The sequence below is a fragment of the Dendropsophus ebraccatus genome, chromosome 3 (genome assembly GCF_027789765.1).
Source record: "Dendropsophus ebraccatus isolate aDenEbr1 chromosome 3, aDenEbr1.pat, whole genome shotgun sequence".
NCBI lineage: Eukaryota > Metazoa > Chordata > Amphibia > Anura > Hylidae > Dendropsophus > Dendropsophus ebraccatus.
In genome coordinates, this window is record NC_091456.1 from 108,563,019 (window position 1) to 108,581,105 (window position 18,087).

Consider the following 18,087-nt stretch of genomic DNA (forward strand, 5'->3'; position numbering starts at 1 on the left):
CCTGCACTTACTGCAGCATGGCATGTTCAGGTCTCTGTAAAGTTACATAAAATGCAGACTCCTGCTGCTTCAGTCTGTCCCACCGCTGCAGCAGGTGTTGGCAGTTTATGTGACATCACCAATTTTAGAGACCTGAAAATGCCATGCTGTAGTAAGTGCAGAGAAAATTCAATATAGGTGCATTTCCCATAATAAGTGTCTATTAGTAATTTTCATAACTTTGTTGGGCAATAACATATCTTAAAATGATTTTGCCCAGACTTGCCCTTTAATATAGACTTTTTACTAGCCAAACAGAAGGAAATTAGGAGGCTTGTCTAACTGCAACTGCCTCCTAGTTTCAAGTTATGCTTGCCCTATAGGGTTATAACCCTCCCCCACCCCCAAACCTGATTTGCAAATAAATTGTTGGCTAGCCATCGGGACAGGACATCTAGCAATTCACTGCAGGCAGGGTTAACATGCAGCCCGGGACTTGGACCAATTAGCATCACAGGCTGTTTTCCTGAATGCACAGCATGCAGCCTGTGTCTCTGATTGGTCAACAACACAGGCTGCGTTTTAACCCCACATGTATTGAATCGCTGTCTGTCACGTCCTGATGTCTAGCCAGAGATTTATTGGCCTATTGGGTGCGAGGGCCCGACTTCAGGAAATTTATCGAGTATGCAACCTGCAAGTGGATAAGCTAATGAAAGCAAAGAGCATTACAAAACTTGACTGAACACACTAGGGGCTCACTGGAGGTATGCTACAACAATTATACACATATTTAATATTACACAGCATTTTTTTGGGTGCTAGGTAGCCCATTCTGTTGACCCATAAATAAGATGTTTTATGGACAGCAATTAGAAACAAGTCGCAATCTTAGGCCCCGTTCCCACTGAGCAAAGCTAGCGGAATTCCGCGACGGAATTGTCCGCCGCGGAATGCCGTTAGCCTCCCGCTCATAATGGGACTCTATGGGAGGCGCGCGCTGCTGCTCTATACGCGCTGAAGAATGAACATGTTCATTCTTCAGCGCGGACAGGGCAGGAGCGCGCGCCTCCCATAGAGTCCCATTATGAGCGGGAGGCTAACGGCATTCCGCGGCGGACAATTCCGTCGCGGAATTCCGCTAGCTTTGCTCAGTGGGAACGGGGCCTTAACCTATAAATGCATACAGCTAAAAGCACAGCCCCATACATTGACCAGCAGCAACCTGGTGTTGCTGTGATTGATCGGTAACACATCAAAGCTATTTGTAATCGTGTGGGGGCGTGATTTCAGCCGCATGCATTCCTGTGGGTGCTGTATGTTCCATATAAACTTTATTTCTAGCTTCTCTGGTTTTGAATAATGATTATTACTAAGCCTGAGAACACAAGAGCAGCTGGAAATATATAATAAAAGTGTATATAGAACATACAACACCCACAAAGTTAATATAATGCTAGTCTATTAAGTCCCAGAAACCCTTTCAACCCTTTCAAGTGCCAGAAGCCAATGTCTAGACAAAGTGACAGAATTCACACTTTTTATGTACTCGTAAATTATTTTAAATAAAATACATATCCCCATTCTTTAGATGTGAGCCTCTGACTCGATTTACTGCTTTTCTAAAGGACTACTTTGTCCACTCGCCCCACATGAACTCACATACAGGCCTATCCCATCCATATGATCAGTCATTGATGTTGTTTTGAGTTCACAAGGGTTATTAACCCCTTAACGACATCCGGTGTAAATTTACGCCCTCGCGCCCTGGTACTTAACGCATCAAGGCGTAAATTTACGCCCGATGTTTCCCCGATCGCTGTGTGTTCGCACACAGCGATCGGGGAAGATGGCCTGCGATCGGAACCCGATGACCCGGTAAAAATGGCGGTCGCTGCTGTCCGAGGACGGCACCGACCGCCATTACTGTAAAAAGTAATGGTGGTCACGGTGCCACCGGCCCGATCGCCGTGAACGGCCGGCAGGTACGGCGATCAGAGTCCACAAAAATAGTAAATACCTGCTCGGGACCCCTCAGCTAGGTAGCTGAGGGGTTTAGAGCAGGTATTTGTACATTACTCACCTGTCCCGGGGGCCTGATCGGCGTCTTCCGGGTTCGCGGTGTCCTCCGTCTTTCCGTCTGGTCTTCGGCTATTTCCGGCTGTCCCCATCAGATTTTTTCGGCTCCAGCCTCGTCTTTTTCCGGCTTTTTGCGCTCTGCTGCCCTCTAGCGGCTGATATGTGTAATACACTTATCAGCAGCTACAGGGATGTTCAGAATGTAGAAAAAGTTTTTTTTTTTTTTTAAACAAAATTTTTTTCTATTTTCCGCACCCTATCGCCGCTGAGTGTTGATCAGCAACTCCTCCTTTTTGGCGTAGGGTGTTTTTTTTCTATATTCTACTGCCACGGTCTGCTGATAAGTGCCGCACATAAGTGCGGCATTTATCAGCAACTCCTTTGTTGGCGTAGGTTTTTTTTTTATACTTACTGTAAAAAAAAAAACACGTAAAAAACACTACATTACACCACACTACATTGAATAAAGTTTGACACTACGCCACTACATACCCCATATACCAATCCCCATATAAAGATGGCCCCCAGGGTGTTTTCGGCGTCAGAGGGATACGTTATTATTGCCTCCGACACTGAATGGGGGGATCCTTCTTTCCTCCATTCATCCTCATCATCCAGTGACGTGTCTGGGGGTAGCGTAGCGTATGCTGCCCCCCAGACACGTCTTTTCCGCCAGTACCGTTCCAATAAGAGATGACGGTATGAAATTCTACAAACTCTGTGAGAGTACCTCAGGGTACACTTACAGATTTAGGGTACATGCACACTGCGGAATGGCGAAGGACGGAGTCTATGGAGTCTATGACATGGACGGAGACACGCGCCTGCATCACTCCGCCGGTGGGTGCCAGCTGTGGAATGCACGAAGAGTTATCTGTCGCGATTCCGCAGTGTGCACGTACCCTTAAGAGTGTATGAAGGAAGGGACACCCGAATCCTGCATACCCCCCCCCCCCCCCCTCCCATCCTCGGAGTTAGTGGGAAGATCGTGCGGGAACTGATCTTCCCACTGCTGGATAAAGGTTACCACCTGTACGGAGATAACTTTTATACCAGCACCCCCTCTTCCGGTCCCTTGCTGCCCGAGCTACTGTAGCTTGCGGCACGATCCGAACATATCAGAGTAGTAATAGCGCCCTAATATTTAGCAGCCATAGAGCGGACCCAGCGCTTCTGGTTATGAAGGACCCCGTATCGCACCAGGACAAAATTTTCCAGGTGACGTCCCCCACACTGGAGAACGGGAGACCCCAGAAGAAGTGCAGAGTGTGGCGTAAGTGGGTGATCAGGAAGGACACCATTTTCCAGTGTGACACCTGTCCTGATCACCCCGGCCTCTGCATACAGGATCGCTTCAAGGCGTACCACACGTCATTGGGGTTCTACATTATCTAAATTCTGTCCCTTATTCCTATTTCAGGGGTCACGTTGATCCAGGGATTATTCTGATCGCCATTATGAAGTCTGGAAGGAATTTTTTCCCTGTGATGAGGCTACTGTCGTCTGCCTCACGAGGATTTTTTGCCTTCCTCTGGATCAACACAGATTGAGTTTGATGGACACCTGTCATTTTCAACCTTATAAACCAATAATTGGCCTAATACCCCCAAATAAATTAGAATTGTCCCTTTTCCCCAGCTAAATAGGTATGGCCGCCATTCCCATTAGAGGATGCCATGATGCAATTACAAAGCCTCTGTGCTGCCAGTACAGTAGAAACCCCCCACAAGTGACCCCATTCTGGAAACTACACCCCATAAGGAATCTAACAAGGGGGGCAGCGGGGATATGGCCCCCTGGTGACAGCCACATTTGGGACGTGAAAATGAAAAAAATGGTATTTTTTATTTTCTCGGCACATGTTCTACGTAAGTGCCCGTCACCAGTGGGGTCCATATGCTCACTGCACCCCTTGTTAGATTCCTTATGGGGTGTAGTTTCCAGAATGGGGTCACTTGTCGGGGGTTTCTACTGTCCTGGCAGCACAGGAGCTTTGTAATTGCGACATGGCCTCCATCCTCCATTCCAGCCTCTAAATGGCGCTCTGTCCCTTTGGTGGCTTGCCCTGTGCCCATATGGCACAATATGCCCACATGTGGGGTATTTTCGTACTCAGGGGAAACTACCCTACACGTTTTGTGTTCATTTTCTTTTTTAACCCCTTGTGGAAATGGAAAAAAATAAAGGCTAGACCAACATTTAGTGTAATTTTTGTAAAATTTTTACTCTAAATCATTAATCTTGTCATGATTTTTTCATTTTCACAAGGGGCTAAAAGATAAAAAAAAAAAAACACTAAATGTGTAGCGCAATTTCCCCTGAGTACGGAAATACCCCACATGTGGACATAAAGCGCCATGCGGGTGCAGGGTAAGCCTCCGAAGGGAAGGAGCGCCATTTGGTTTTTGAAGGCTGGATTTGGATGGAATGGATTTCGAGGGGCCATGTTGCATTCAAAAGGCCCCTGTGTTGCCAAGACAGTTGAAACCCCCCACAAGTGACAGCATTATGGAAACTACACCCCTCAGGGAATGTAACAAGGGGTGTAGTGAGCATATGGACCCCACTGGTGACGGGCACAAATGTGGAACAATGTGGCGTGAAAATGAAATATTACATTTTTTACACTATAATGTTGGTTTAGCCTTGAATTTATCATTTTCACAAGGGGTTAAAAGAGGGAAAAAAAACAAATTGTGTAGAGCAATTCCCCCTGAGTCCGTAAATACCCCACATGTGGACATAAAGCGCCATGTGGGCGCAGGGCAAGCCTCCGAAGGGAAGGAGCACCATTTGGATTTTGGAGGTTGGATTTCGCTAGAATGGATGATGAACGCCATGTCGCATTTACAGAGCCCTCGTGCTGCCAAAACACTGGAAACCCCCCACAGGTGACCCCATTCTGGAAACTACACCCCTCAAGGAATCTAACAAGGGGTGTAGTGAGGATATTGACCCCTTAATGACAGGCACATTTGTGCCATGAAAGTAAAAATATGGAAAAATTCCCTTTCACGTCACATTGTTCCACATTTGTGCCCGTCACCAGTGGGGTCCATATGCTCACTGCACCCCTTGTTAGATTCTTTGAGGGGTGTAGTTTCCAGAATGGGGTCACTTGTGGGGGGTTTCCAGTGTCTTGGCAGCATGAGGGCTCTGTAAATGCGACATGGCCCTTGAAATCCTTTCCAGTGAAATTCAGCTTCCAAAAGCCAATTGGCGCTCCTTCCCTTTGGAGGCTCGTCCTGCGCCCCCTTGGCGCTTTATCGCCACATGTGGGGTATTTCCGTACTCGGGAGAAACTGCGCTACACATTTTGTGTCTTTTTTTCCTCTTATCCCTTTAAGAAAATGAAAAATTGAAGGCTAGAACAACGTTTTAGTGTAAAAAATTAATTTTTCTTTTTTCACGCCATAGTGTTCGGAAAATCTGTGAAGCACCTGTGGGGTCCAGATGCTCACCGCACCCCTTGTTACATTCCTTGAGGGGTGTAGTTTTTTAAATGGTGTCCCTTTAGGGGTGTTTTTTAGGTTTTGGCACCCCAGAGCCTCTGCCAACCTGAAGTGGTACGGTCAAAAATGACCAAATATAACGGAGGCGTTGAAATTCACTAGGCGCCCCTTTATATCTGAGGCTTGTGGTTGCGTCAAATAGCGCAATAGGGCCACATATGGGGTATTTCTATAAACTGCAGAAACGGAGCAATCAATATTGGGGTGCATTTCTCTGGTAATAGGTTTATAATTATGAAAAATATTGGATTACAATAAAATCTCTGTACAGAAAATTAAAATTTTCTAATTTCTTACACACTTAACTTTTATTTCTGTGACTCCCCTAAAGGGTTAAAAAACTTTCTGGATATGCTTTTGCAGAGTGTGGGGGGTGCAGTTTCTGAAATGGGGTGCTTTGTGGGGCTTTCTAATGTTTTAAGCTTCCTATTGTCTAAAAAAATTGTCTCTGTCATTAAGGCCATTTCAGGCTCTGTCCTTAAGGGGTTAACAGTAGAAAACTACATCAGATCAGCTATAACTGCTTAAAAATTCTGATAATCCAGTAAGTGAAGATTTTATTTTTTTGCTTTTTTTGTATCCAAAACTCCCACAAGCTGTGTTACTTTGGAGGCACTAAGTGGAGTCCAGGGCACAAGTGAGCATCACTTTCAACTGTAACCACGTCAATAGGATCCAGTTGAAAACTATGGCTCCCTGCTCAGTCACTTGCTCTGATTGTTCTTGACTTGCCCAAAAAGTGAGAAAAAGCTAGAGACATCTGCACCTGACTGCGTACAGCAGGAAGAGTACCCAGCCACTCAGCATGGGGAGGGAGAGGCAATTTTTAGTCTTTTTTTTTTTTTAAATCATGTTAGTTAACTGCAATATAGCTTATAAAATAATATTTTTAAGCCTAGAAACTCATAAATGAAATGCATTTTAATACATAGACATACTACTTCAAGTAAACAAAGTTTTGAAATAGTGATATTTATATGGTTTTACCATATTGCCAGGATAAGGTTGTCTGGAAAACATGGATACAGCCAATGACTATATCCATGATTTCCACATAGCCTTAGGGCTTTATCCAACTTCAGCAGCCACCGCTAATCAAATGCCGAAAGTTCAGGTTCGGATCGACTTGAGCATGCTCCAGGTTCTCTCATCTTTAGCCACAATCCTTAGTTTGTCAGAAAGTTTAGTTGACACAAAGAGAATTAGGAAGTAGTCACAAATGCTTTTCTCTGCTAGTTCCAGCAAGACTGTTAGAAAGGGTATTTCCATATTGTGTAGAATAATTTTATTTATTTATTTATTTTGGCCTCTCAGCTGGATTTTACTTGCACTGTTTCAGGTCCAGCAAAGCAAACAACCAACATCAAACATTGCATACTGTAAACTAGAAATGAGAAGAGGTGCGCTTTGAAAAATTTCTAGATCTGAAAAGGAACATGAAATAAAAGGTGCTCCTCAGTAACAAATCTTTAAAAGGTCCTGGTCTCTGTCTGGTGTCCATTTTTTTCTACTGGATTCGAGTGGACAAAGAAATTACTCTAAATACCTCACAAGAAATTTTGTAGGCCTCACCAATTGGACAATAAAAATGTATAGGTGAAATTAAAGGCATAAGTGATAATAGAGATATACCTCTTTAATGTTCGTCAGGTGAGTGCCGTAAAGTTTGAGGTATCTGGATTACCATGGACTTGAGCACCATCATGAGTCAGGAAGCAAGCAGTAACTTTTTTTGTCTGCTCAGATACCACAAAAAAGTGTCCTTGTTTCTGTCTTCTTCTCCTCTCTCTTTTTTTTTTTGCTTGTTTTTATAACTAGGCATCATTTTTGACACTGTCAGCACAGATTGGACAATGTCAATCAGTAAAGTGCCTTTCACATGAGGCGACCAAACAGGTCAATTGACTGTGTAAATGACCCAACAATCAGCTGGGAATAAGGAGCCTATTAAACACTGCCTACCTGCATCACACGTCCCTGTGCAAAACAGAGGTGCCGACAACACACAATTCATCCGAAGATACAACACAATTGTTACTTGATGGGGAATTCAACAATTTCCTAAACCTGCTCTTCACTGCCTGTTATGGAGTACACTGGGGTCGTGGCATGGTCACAGGCTCCTCCATGTCAGCCATCTTATGGACAGACTCACTACAGAACAGGGCAGTCCAGCCTGGAGGACGGTAGTCTGATTTGAGCTTTATGGGGTACACAGTGAGCATGCCCACTAAAGTTTCCTCCATCTTCCAGAGGATGCACTGTACACGGACCATGCAGAAAACTAGGAAAGTGATGACAGCTTCCCCTTAAGGCTTCCTTCTTTAATATAGTACTGTACCTTCCTTCTTTAATATAGTACTGTACTGTGTAATTCATTGCCCAACACCTTGTTGAGTCAGTGCACTTTCACCACCCCTGTGCCATAGCACAGCAAAAAAGAGTAAGTGCTGTGCTGTGATTGGCCAAGATAGTAAGGGAGGAAGCACTTTTGGCATACAATGCAGCCTTGTCACGTTCTCTAAAATGGAGAGATTGAGTAATAAGAGAGATCGCTAAAAATCACCTTGTCAACACTGTAAATAATAATGTAAAAAAAACAACATTTTTTAAAATCTTTAGAAACAGATATGCTTCAACACGTCAGATTCTACCTTTCATTTTCAAAGAGTCTGTGAGGAATGAAAGGTGGAATCGGAGCCAGTTTCACTTTACACCAAGTTTGTAAAATCCCCCACCATAATATCATATATTATAAAACTTCTTTAGAGGAGGCAAAGTGGGCTTTAAAACCAACTACACAGATAGCTAGTGAACTAGGGCTAGGAAAAAAATAAATAAAAATATACCCAAATATGTGGAGTAGTTGGCTCCAGACAGATGATAACTGTTTACATACAGGTCACCTTTAATCCAATAAATGTCAACATTTTGATGATCACTTTACATTCCTTTACTGCAAACTCCATGTGCAACACAGAATTTTTATTATTATTGTGATGACAGTTTCTATTAGCGCATCAGAAGCTCTGAAAAAATCATATATTGCTGTCTTTGAGGTCACTCTTTCAAGTTTTTAAGTGTATGCCAAATTATTCTTTTCAGTGGTGCTAAATGGTGGAAAAAGATCCTGCAATTCCACAGACCCAGAATGGGCTGCCTCTGCAACAGCTATCCCTTCTGCCCTCCCCATGTGTTCTCTATGGGGAAGGGAGGAGTAAGTTGCACACATGCAGCCCTGGTGCCGGCTTATCTCTCTGAGAACAAAAGGATACAGCTGTGAGAATCCATACCCGTTCCCCATCTCCACTAGCATCATCTGACGGTGAAGAGTCAGGAGGCACCCATACACCTTATAGCGTAGCATAAAGTATAGAGGCCTTTATCTAAACACTAGTGTAACTTAGTTTAAGTGTTACAATAATGTCCACAACAACAGGTTTTTTTTTAATGCAGTGTTCAATGCTATTCTAAAGAACAAGTAACAATACATCAAATAAAAAGTTTATATGTCCACTATCACAGAATTTTAGTTCTTCCAAACATAATTTTCATTCACTTTGAAACCATGTATTAGTTATGAATCAATACTTCCAGAAGCAAAATCTACCAAAATTTTCATTAAGTGGGCCCCAAAGCCCTGCACATATTGCAGAATGACACTTCTTTTGGTTGATTGATTTTGCCTTGTTTTTACATAACATGATACCTGTTGCAAATGTAAGTAAATTATTTAAAAACAGGACATTGAAAACATTAATAAAAAATAAAACACTGTATAAAACATCAACATGTGCTAATAAACTTACCGAATTGATATCAATAGCCAGTGATGAAGGAGTCTGAATGCCAGGTGGTGACTGTGGGACTGTAGTTGATATTGTGACGGTAAGAGGAGGAAGCTGTGTACCTCTTTGTAAACCAGAGCTCTGCATTAATGAGGTCTGAGACAGGCCACTTGGCACTTGGGACTGTTGCTGTGAAACTGATTGTGTAAAAAAAGTGTAGGGGGGTAGTTGCTGATCCAGAGACAAAGCATCCATTGCTACTGCCTGTAAAAGTAAAACACAGCCATGCAGTTCACGTCTAACAAAAGCACAAACAAACTTCTGACATGTCACAGTGAAAACTAAAAGCAAAGGTTTAACAATGCAAGCATTTTTTTTCTACTCGGCTGTAAAAGCAGAGTGCAGTATACTGATCTGCAAAAAGTCTCACAGACTTTCCCCCACCAATCACAACTTTTGACATGCCGCTACGACATGTAAAAAAATTATTGATATTTTGGGTACATTTTAAGCGTTGGAATGTCCTAGCAGGGAATACTGTATGGGCAGACAGCCCTGACAAGGTCACTCTATGGTTCGATTATACCGTTTATGCTTCAATGTGCCATTTAAAGGCTTAAGTGGTAGATAGCAGAGGTTTCTTTTATCAAATCTGCTACAGTGGGGCTGTTGCTAAATATTTAGTTGAGTTCAAGAAGAAAAAAATAGATGAGGGCACTCACCAGATTCTGTGATCTCTTCTTTATTTCATAGCGTGCAATGTAAAAACTTGCGGACATCCTGGGCCACATAGTAGACGCCAAGCACTTACAAAGTAGAGCGGTTACAGCTGTTTCGCGCGCATGCAGTCAGTTGAAGCACGCATGCGCCAAAACAGCTGTATCCACTCTGCTTTGTGTTTGGTGTCTACTATGTGGCCCAGGATGTCCGCAAGTTTTTAATATGCACGCTATGAAATAAAGAGATCACGGAATCTGCTGAGTGCCCTCATCTGTTTTTTCTTCTTGAACTGAACTGTATGCATTCTATAGCTACAGAGTGAGCACCAATCAGTGATCCATTATAAAGTATTTGGTCTGCTTCATTGGGCGAGATATTTGCTCCTAAGCCGTAGGAGACAGCAGTGCCGGTATCTTTGTATCTACCTAGAGTTGATAAATATTCAGTTGCTGCCCTGCTTGCATGGACACAGTAACAGTGTCTGTGCAAACTGACTGATAAGTGCATGCTGTTGCTGTAATAAGAAAAAATTTACAGAGACATGGAAACTTTGAGCGGAGAGCGACGGCTGCGGAGGAGCACGTGCTCTCCCATAGACAGGCTATGAAACACAGACAGGCGGAATTCCACCTGTTTTACTCAGTGTGAAAATACCCTTACAGTGGGCCATATTGGGTATACATCCCTTGGTGCTGTTGGACTTTCCTTAAAGGGGTACTCCATCTTTTTTTTTTTTCTTTTAAATCAACTGATGCCACAGATTTGTAATTCGCTTCTATTAAAAAACAATCTCCACACCTCCAATACTCATAAGCTGCTGTATATCCTTAACGAAGTGGTGTATTCTTTCCAGTCTGAAACAGTGCTCTCTGCTTCCACATCTGTCAATGACAGGAACTGTCAAGGGCAGTAGCAAATCCCCATCAAAAACTTCTCCTTCTCGCGGCCGCGTCATCAGCTGCTCAGCCGCGATTGGCAGAGCATAACTGTGCTCAGCCAATTGCGGCTGAGCACAGTTGTGACGTGACGGAGGGGGGGCGGCGGCAGGGATTCGGCAGTCTGTCCGAAGATGACGTTTGGCACAAACTGGCGGACGGCCCTCGACACGGATCAGGTAATGTATAATGCACCACACACTTCCGGGTACACGGGCGGGGGTGGTGGGACACGTGAAACGGGCGATTCACAGACATAACATACATTACAAAGTTGTATAATTTTTTAGCGCCGCACTACCCCTTTAACTGCGCAGGAGAGATCTCCCCAGAGTGGCTCAATGATATTGTGGTCAGGAGACTGAGATGGCCACTCCAGAACCTTCACTTTGTTCTGCTCTAGCTAATGACAGGTTGACTTAGCCTTTTTGTTTTTGGTCATTGTCATGCTGGAATATCCAAGTACGTCCCATGCGCTGTTTCCAGGCTGATGATTGCAGATTTGTCTCCAGTAATTGCTGATAAAATGCTGTATTCATCTTTCCTTCAATTTTGACCATGTTCCCTGTGCCTTTGAAGCTCACACGTGCCGAAAACATCAGTGATCCACCTCCGTGCTTTACAGTAGGATTAGTGTCCCTTTCATCATAGGTCTTGTTGACACCTCTTCAAATTATCTTGTTCCAGTTTTGAGGATTGTCTCTGGTTGAGGATTGTGTTGTTTGGCGTATCGTAGGCGAGATACTTTGTGGCATTTGCGCAGTAATGGCTTTCTTCCATGCAGCACATTTTTCTATGTGCATCTTTAAGCAGCCACACTGGTAGTTTTCAGAAAGTCTTTTATTTCAGCTGACGTCATTTGTGGGTTTTACTTTGCATCCTGAACACTTTTTCTGGCAGTTGTGGCCGAACTTTAGTTAGTCTACCTGACTTTGGTTTTTACAGAGCCCCTGATTTTCCATTTGATATTTGGCATTATCAACTCCTTGGATATCTTTTTGTATCTCTTTACTGTTTTATACAGTTTGACTACGACCTTTTCCCATAGATGCACTGACAATTCTTCAGCTTTCCCAATGACTGACAATCCAGAAACATCAGTGGCTGGATGAAAGATGCAAGAGTCTGTCTGGATGCCAGTAACCCACTCAGCTTTTATGCGCACACACAGATTACAAGCAAACAGGTCAGAAATAAGGATCTTAAGGCCCTATTACATATAGCGATTATCGTTTAAAGATTGCTATAACGATCGATCGCTAGTGAAAACTAGCAATTTTGTAGCAAACGATTCTGAGGTTATTACATTCACACCGATTACTGTTCTGAAAGATCGTTTTACAGCAATATATGGTTGCCTATTGTTCCGCAGGACAACCGACACAACATGTTTTATCGGTGAACAACCAACAATAATTTTTTAAGACAAAAATTAACGATTTATCGTTAGTCATTTGATCGCTGGACACGGACAGATAATTGCTTATTTTCGATCGTTATAGCGAATTTTTAAACAACAATAATAATGTGTAATAGGGCCCTTACCTGTAGTAGCCATTTAACCCTATGTGTTTCAACTTTTGTGCATGTTATGAGACCAAAATCCCCAGAGAAAACACAGTAGTTTGACAACCACTAACCATAAGTGGGAAAAAGTCTTTGTATTATCATTCATATTCTTTGAAAAACGCACAAGAAAGCAAAAATTCTGCCGGGGTATGTAAACTTTTAATCACAACTGTATACACAAGCATGTTTTTCCCACTCCCAGACAGACTAACTATAGGCTACATCTTTTCTGACAAAAATAATTTATACTAATAGTCTCCCTACAATATGGATCTGTCACTGTGATAGTGTAACAGCAAGGGCTACATGAGGAGATTATTGACCAGTGATCAGCCGACAAGTCAGCAAATGTGTCAGCTCATTGCTTTTTTTTTTGACAGGTTTAATTAACCATCCTCTGTCACTAGTACATGTACCAGTATAGGGGATGTGTGGCCGATAAATGATGGACTCAAAGAGCTTTACAAACAATCCAGCAAATGTATGTTTGTTGAACCTTGTAATGGGCTCTATACTAATAAAAAGTATCCAATGTATAAGTTTGGCACTTTTTTACAGCATGTCAGGCCATCTAATAGTGCCCAAAATCTGGTCATTATAAAAAGTATCCAATGTATAAGTTTGGCACTTTTTTACAGCATGTCAGGCCATCTAATAGAGCCCAAAATCTGGTCATTATAAAAAGTATCCAATGTATAAGTTTGGCACTTTTTTACAGCATGTCAGGCCATCTAATAGAGCCCAAAATCTGGTCATAATAAAAAGTATCCAATGTATAAGTTTGGCACTTATTTACAGCATGTCAGGCCATCTAATAGAGCCCCAAATCTGGTCACTTGCACTATTGTGTGATGTGATATTAAATTGCTCATGGAAATACAATTTGGCATAGAAAACAAACTATTCTTTCCAAACAGGTGGTGTGAAGGGGTTAAAAATTACTGTTATAGGACAATCATGACTGTTAAATAATATGAATGTCATGGCAAATGATTAGATGTGTACAGGTTACCTGAGTTATAGGTGAAAGAGGAGATATAGTTGGAGACATCTGTTGAGACTGCTGCCTTCTTGAATCAGAATTTAATGACAGAGGGCTTACAGATTGTTGTCGGTGCTGCGGTGAACATGTGACTGTTCCTTGTGAAGTTGTCATTCCTAAAATTTTGGCAAAATTTACAAAACAATTAAACACAAAACATTTAGCAGAGGTAAGGACCCAGAAAGAGGGCTTTTCTGACTTGTCTGTTGTAGTAAGTACATGTATTCCCAATGACATAATGCTGGACTTATTTCCTTTTTTTTACAATCCTGCACTGTGCCATTCTTTACCCTGGAACTGACAACTGAGTGTTACCATTTTACTTGTCAGTTGGTATTTTATTTTTTACATTTTCTTTTAAATGTTATAGACAATACGCTCTCAAAGACTAAGCTTGTGCAAGCAGGGCTCTTACTTCTAATGCTTGACTTGATGACTACATTTGTATCTATATATCTGTATATAGTGCTCGCTTTTTCTAGGCCTCTAGTAGTACAAACAAGCCTTTACTGCCTTGACCACATTTACTGCCTTTACAATAACATACTGTACCTCCCAACTTTTTGGACAGTCAAAAAGCTGACAAAGGAGGTAAAAAGAACACAACTTAACAGCCTATTGTGATTTCCTCTGCAGCCAGTTGTGACTTTGTTAAAGAATATAATTTTCAGATGACACCTTTTTTTCTATGTTGTTACAGTATTTTGAGCATCTTAAAACCTAGAATATTGGAAACACAATTCCAAATGACAAAAAAGTCAAACCATTACAGGACTTTAATGGTGCGTTCACACCTACAGGATCTGCAGCTGATTTTCTGCAGCAGATTTCATTTAAATAACTGAACACAGCATTAAATCTGCTGCAGATCCTGTAGGTGTGAATGCACCCTTAGGTTGGGTTCAGGACAGGATCTGCAGCAGATTTGATGGCATATATTTGAAGCTGCAGATTTGCTTTGTATTTGAAACTTCAAATCTGCACCATAAAATCTGCTGCAGATCCTGTTCGTGTGAACGCATGTAATAAAAAAATAAAAAGTAAACCTCAGTTACAGAGAGTCCATAAAGCAACAAGGGACGTCAACTGGATCTTTCTTATGAAAGACAGCTTTTATTGAGAGGTCATATTCATTTGTTGTTCTGAGCCATAAAACTAAGACATTTATACTTATTCATAAATTAGGGAAAGTAACAAACAATAAATTTATTTGCATGTGAGGATACATGTAAGGCAATATACACACATCAACACTGTGTGACTGTACTTAGTGTCAAGCTATGTAAATGAACTTGATGAATATTCCACTTCTGTGAATAAAACTGTGTCTTCACCAACCCTATTTATTTATCCAGCGTATGGTAAATTAGCCTGAGGCTAATATATGAAAAAGCAAGCATATCAAGAACAAGCTAATAGGAAAAAAAAAAAAAAACACACTATAGTCTTGTACGGTACATTGGTCACCTTATCATATACTAACATGTATTTTCACTGTGAAATGTTTGCAGATGTATATACTATGGCCTATGTTTAGCTCTAGGTGCCATTGGCTATTATATAAATTAATGTAATGTACAGCATTTATTATATATATTTGTGCTTTTTCCTTAGTTATGAAAAGTTGCACCCCAGACTGCCTAACATATATCACAAATACAATCAATGGGAATATATATAGAAAACTATGGGTACATAATAGTAACTGGTTGTATACATTTTTGTTAAAAAGATGTATGTAGGGCATAGCTAGAGCTTTTGCCATCAGGCTTTAAAGGTGTATAGTCTTGGTTCTGGAGTGTTTAATAAGCTGGATAACACTGAAATTAAATGAAGCTTAATATATGCTTGCTAACAAGCACAAAATATAGACCTTATACTCTGCTTACCTGGGCTTGCAGTGCTAATACCCAAGTGAGTTAGATTTGTTGCAAGATTGCCAGTACTGTTGGAATTTGTCAGAGTTGGGAATGTGGACTCCTCAGGATCTAATGGAATTGGTAACGGAGAAGGGAAGTGGATGTTTGTCAGGTCAGGCAGAGAACCTCCTGTGTTATGTGCAGCAGGGATGAGGCTTGTAGTGTTCTCCTGTTCATTTGAAGGGTAAATGCTTTAATAATAAAGAAATAACATGTTAGAAAAAATAACAACAAATCTCCTCGGAACAGATAGAAAATGATTCATGTAGCAGTACTATAGCATCCTAAACAAGATCCCAGAACAGAAATATAAATATACATACATCTATCTATGAAAAAAAGGACATAGCAGATTCAAGTGTTCATGTATTTACTTAAAAAGCGCAACGTTTCAACATTCAACTTTCAGTGTTACAGCTAAAATGTTGCACTTTGTATAGCCTTTTGATTGATAAATACCAGTTGATTAGGATTTAAACATTCTTAGAGTACTGCGGTGTCCTTTGCTTTACTGTCTAGACCTGTATCTAGTCCTTGCTTTGCTTGCACCGGTGCTCTCCTGAATGTTCAAATTTCTACTACTTGCGTCTGAACATCATGGACATCAATTAAAAGTCATCTATTTCTGAAGTGATGCTTTAATTACACATAAGCACAAGGGGAAAAATATACCTTACATACATATGACCACTGAAAGACCTTAAAGGGACCCTGTCACCTCTAAAACATCTGCTAATTTAAGGTATCAGTAGATTATACAATCAGAGTATACAACTCTGATTCTATATATGTAATTTTTTTTTACCTTTCTACCTTTCTTGAATTCCTTTGCTATGGGTCCACAAATGAAGGAATCTACGTAGCCCTCACCATTATATTCTTGAGCTAAGTAGTCCTCTCTATACATCAACATGCCCTGTATGTAGGCTTACAACACTGAAAGGAGTAGAAAGCTAAAAATTACAGATTTGGAATCAGCATCCTTTATCCTACTAACAGATGGTTTTAGTTTAGGGTTTTGAGGAGGGTGGGTTGGAAGTGACAGAGTCCCTTTAAGGGTAGCTTCACACGTACCGTATCGCTGCGTTTTTAATGCTGTGTTTTTGGTGCGATTTTTACATGCAATTTTTGATTTTCACATGAAAATCATGTGAAAATCAAAACGCGCATGTAAAAAACGCAGCAAAAATACAGCGATAAAAACTCTGAGTTAAAAACGCAGCGATACGGTACGTGTGAAGGCACCCTAAAAATGAAGTACCTCATTGATCAAAACTGTTGTCTAAAAGAAAAACTGTCTTTGTTGCTGTAGCAACCATTCTGAGCTCAGCTTTCATTTTTTAAACTGATCTGTTAAAGGGGTACTCTGAAGAAGAAAAAAAATAGTTTTCATTTTGATGCCAGAAAGTACAAATACAGATTTGCAAATAACTTCTATTTAACAAGCCTTCCATTCCTCCTGCAGAAAGTGGTGTATTCTAAGTGGTTCCCGTACTTATTCTTGATAAGTACTGGAATGTTGATAAGTTTGCCACACTGGATATTACACAAACACTGCATCAAAAACAAATTTTCTTGTTTTAGTTGGTGGATTAACAATGTGGAAGATGGACACAAATGGATTTATGGTTTAAAGCTATACAAGGTGAGACTAACCTGCTGAAAGATTCTCTTTAATACATTATGCTCATAACTTGATTTCCAGTTATTTTCAGATAAAGATTAATATACTATTGACAGCAAACAAATGCTCTTTTTCTTCACATCATTCCATATGTCTGACCTCAACTACACATTGTTTAAATGAATTTCCTTTAAAAATTCAACCTCAAAAATGTTACGTTAGAGGCTGAATTATAGGGACAATTTCATAAAAGGCTCTTAAAAAATACTAACCAGGGAACAAAACAATGTAGCAAAGGGAAATCCGTTTCAAAAAGTGTGACCCTGTAACTTGAAGGGGTTATCCAGCAAAAATCTTTTTCTTTCAATTCAACTGGTTTCAGAAACTAATATAGATTTGTAATTCATGCTTATTTAAAAATCTCAAGTGTTCTCATACTTATCAGCTGCTGTACGTCCTGCAGGAAATGTTGTTTTATTTTCAGTCTGACACAGTGCTCTCAGCTGAAATCTCAGGACGAGACAGAAGCTGTCCTGAGCAGGAGATGTTTTCTATGAAAATTTGCTACTGCTCTGGACAGTTCCTGTCTCGGACAGAGGTGACAGCAGAGAGCACTGTGTCAGACTGAAAAGAAAACAACATTTCTTGCAGGACGTACGGCAGCTGATAAGTATGAGAAGACTTGAAATTTTTAAATAGGAGTAAATTACAAATCTATATTAGTTTCTGAAACCAGTGGAATTTAAAGAAAAAGATTTTAGCTGGACAACCCTTTTAAGTTACAAGGTCACACTGTTTAAAACAGATTCCCCTTAGCTGCATTGTTTTGTGGATAACCCCTTTAATATGGTTAAGTCATTCACACTGTCTGATAACTACTTTAATATATTCCAAAGAAGTCAGTGAAATCTTAAAATTAC

At 41.0% G+C, this 18,087-nt stretch overlaps 1 protein-coding gene across 4 annotated transcripts in view; it reads right to left on the reverse strand.

Annotated features, from left to right (window-relative positions):
* CRTC1 (CREB regulated transcription coactivator 1) overlaps positions 1 to 18,087 on the reverse strand; it is a 131,029-nt gene that overhangs the window by 27,198 nt on the left and 85,744 nt on the right. For all 4 annotated transcript variants that reach the window (XM_069962476.1, XM_069962475.1, XM_069962474.1 and 1 more), the window contains 3 exons: positions 15,514 to 15,734; positions 13,595 to 13,740; positions 9,380 to 9,622 (listed from right to left, as the gene is read on the reverse strand). In XM_069962476.1, the coding sequence (XP_069818577.1) occupies positions 9,380 to 9,622; positions 13,595 to 13,740; positions 15,514 to 15,734 (610 nt within the window). The remainder of the gene's footprint in view (positions 1 to 9,379; positions 9,623 to 13,594; positions 13,741 to 15,513; positions 15,735 to 18,087) is intronic.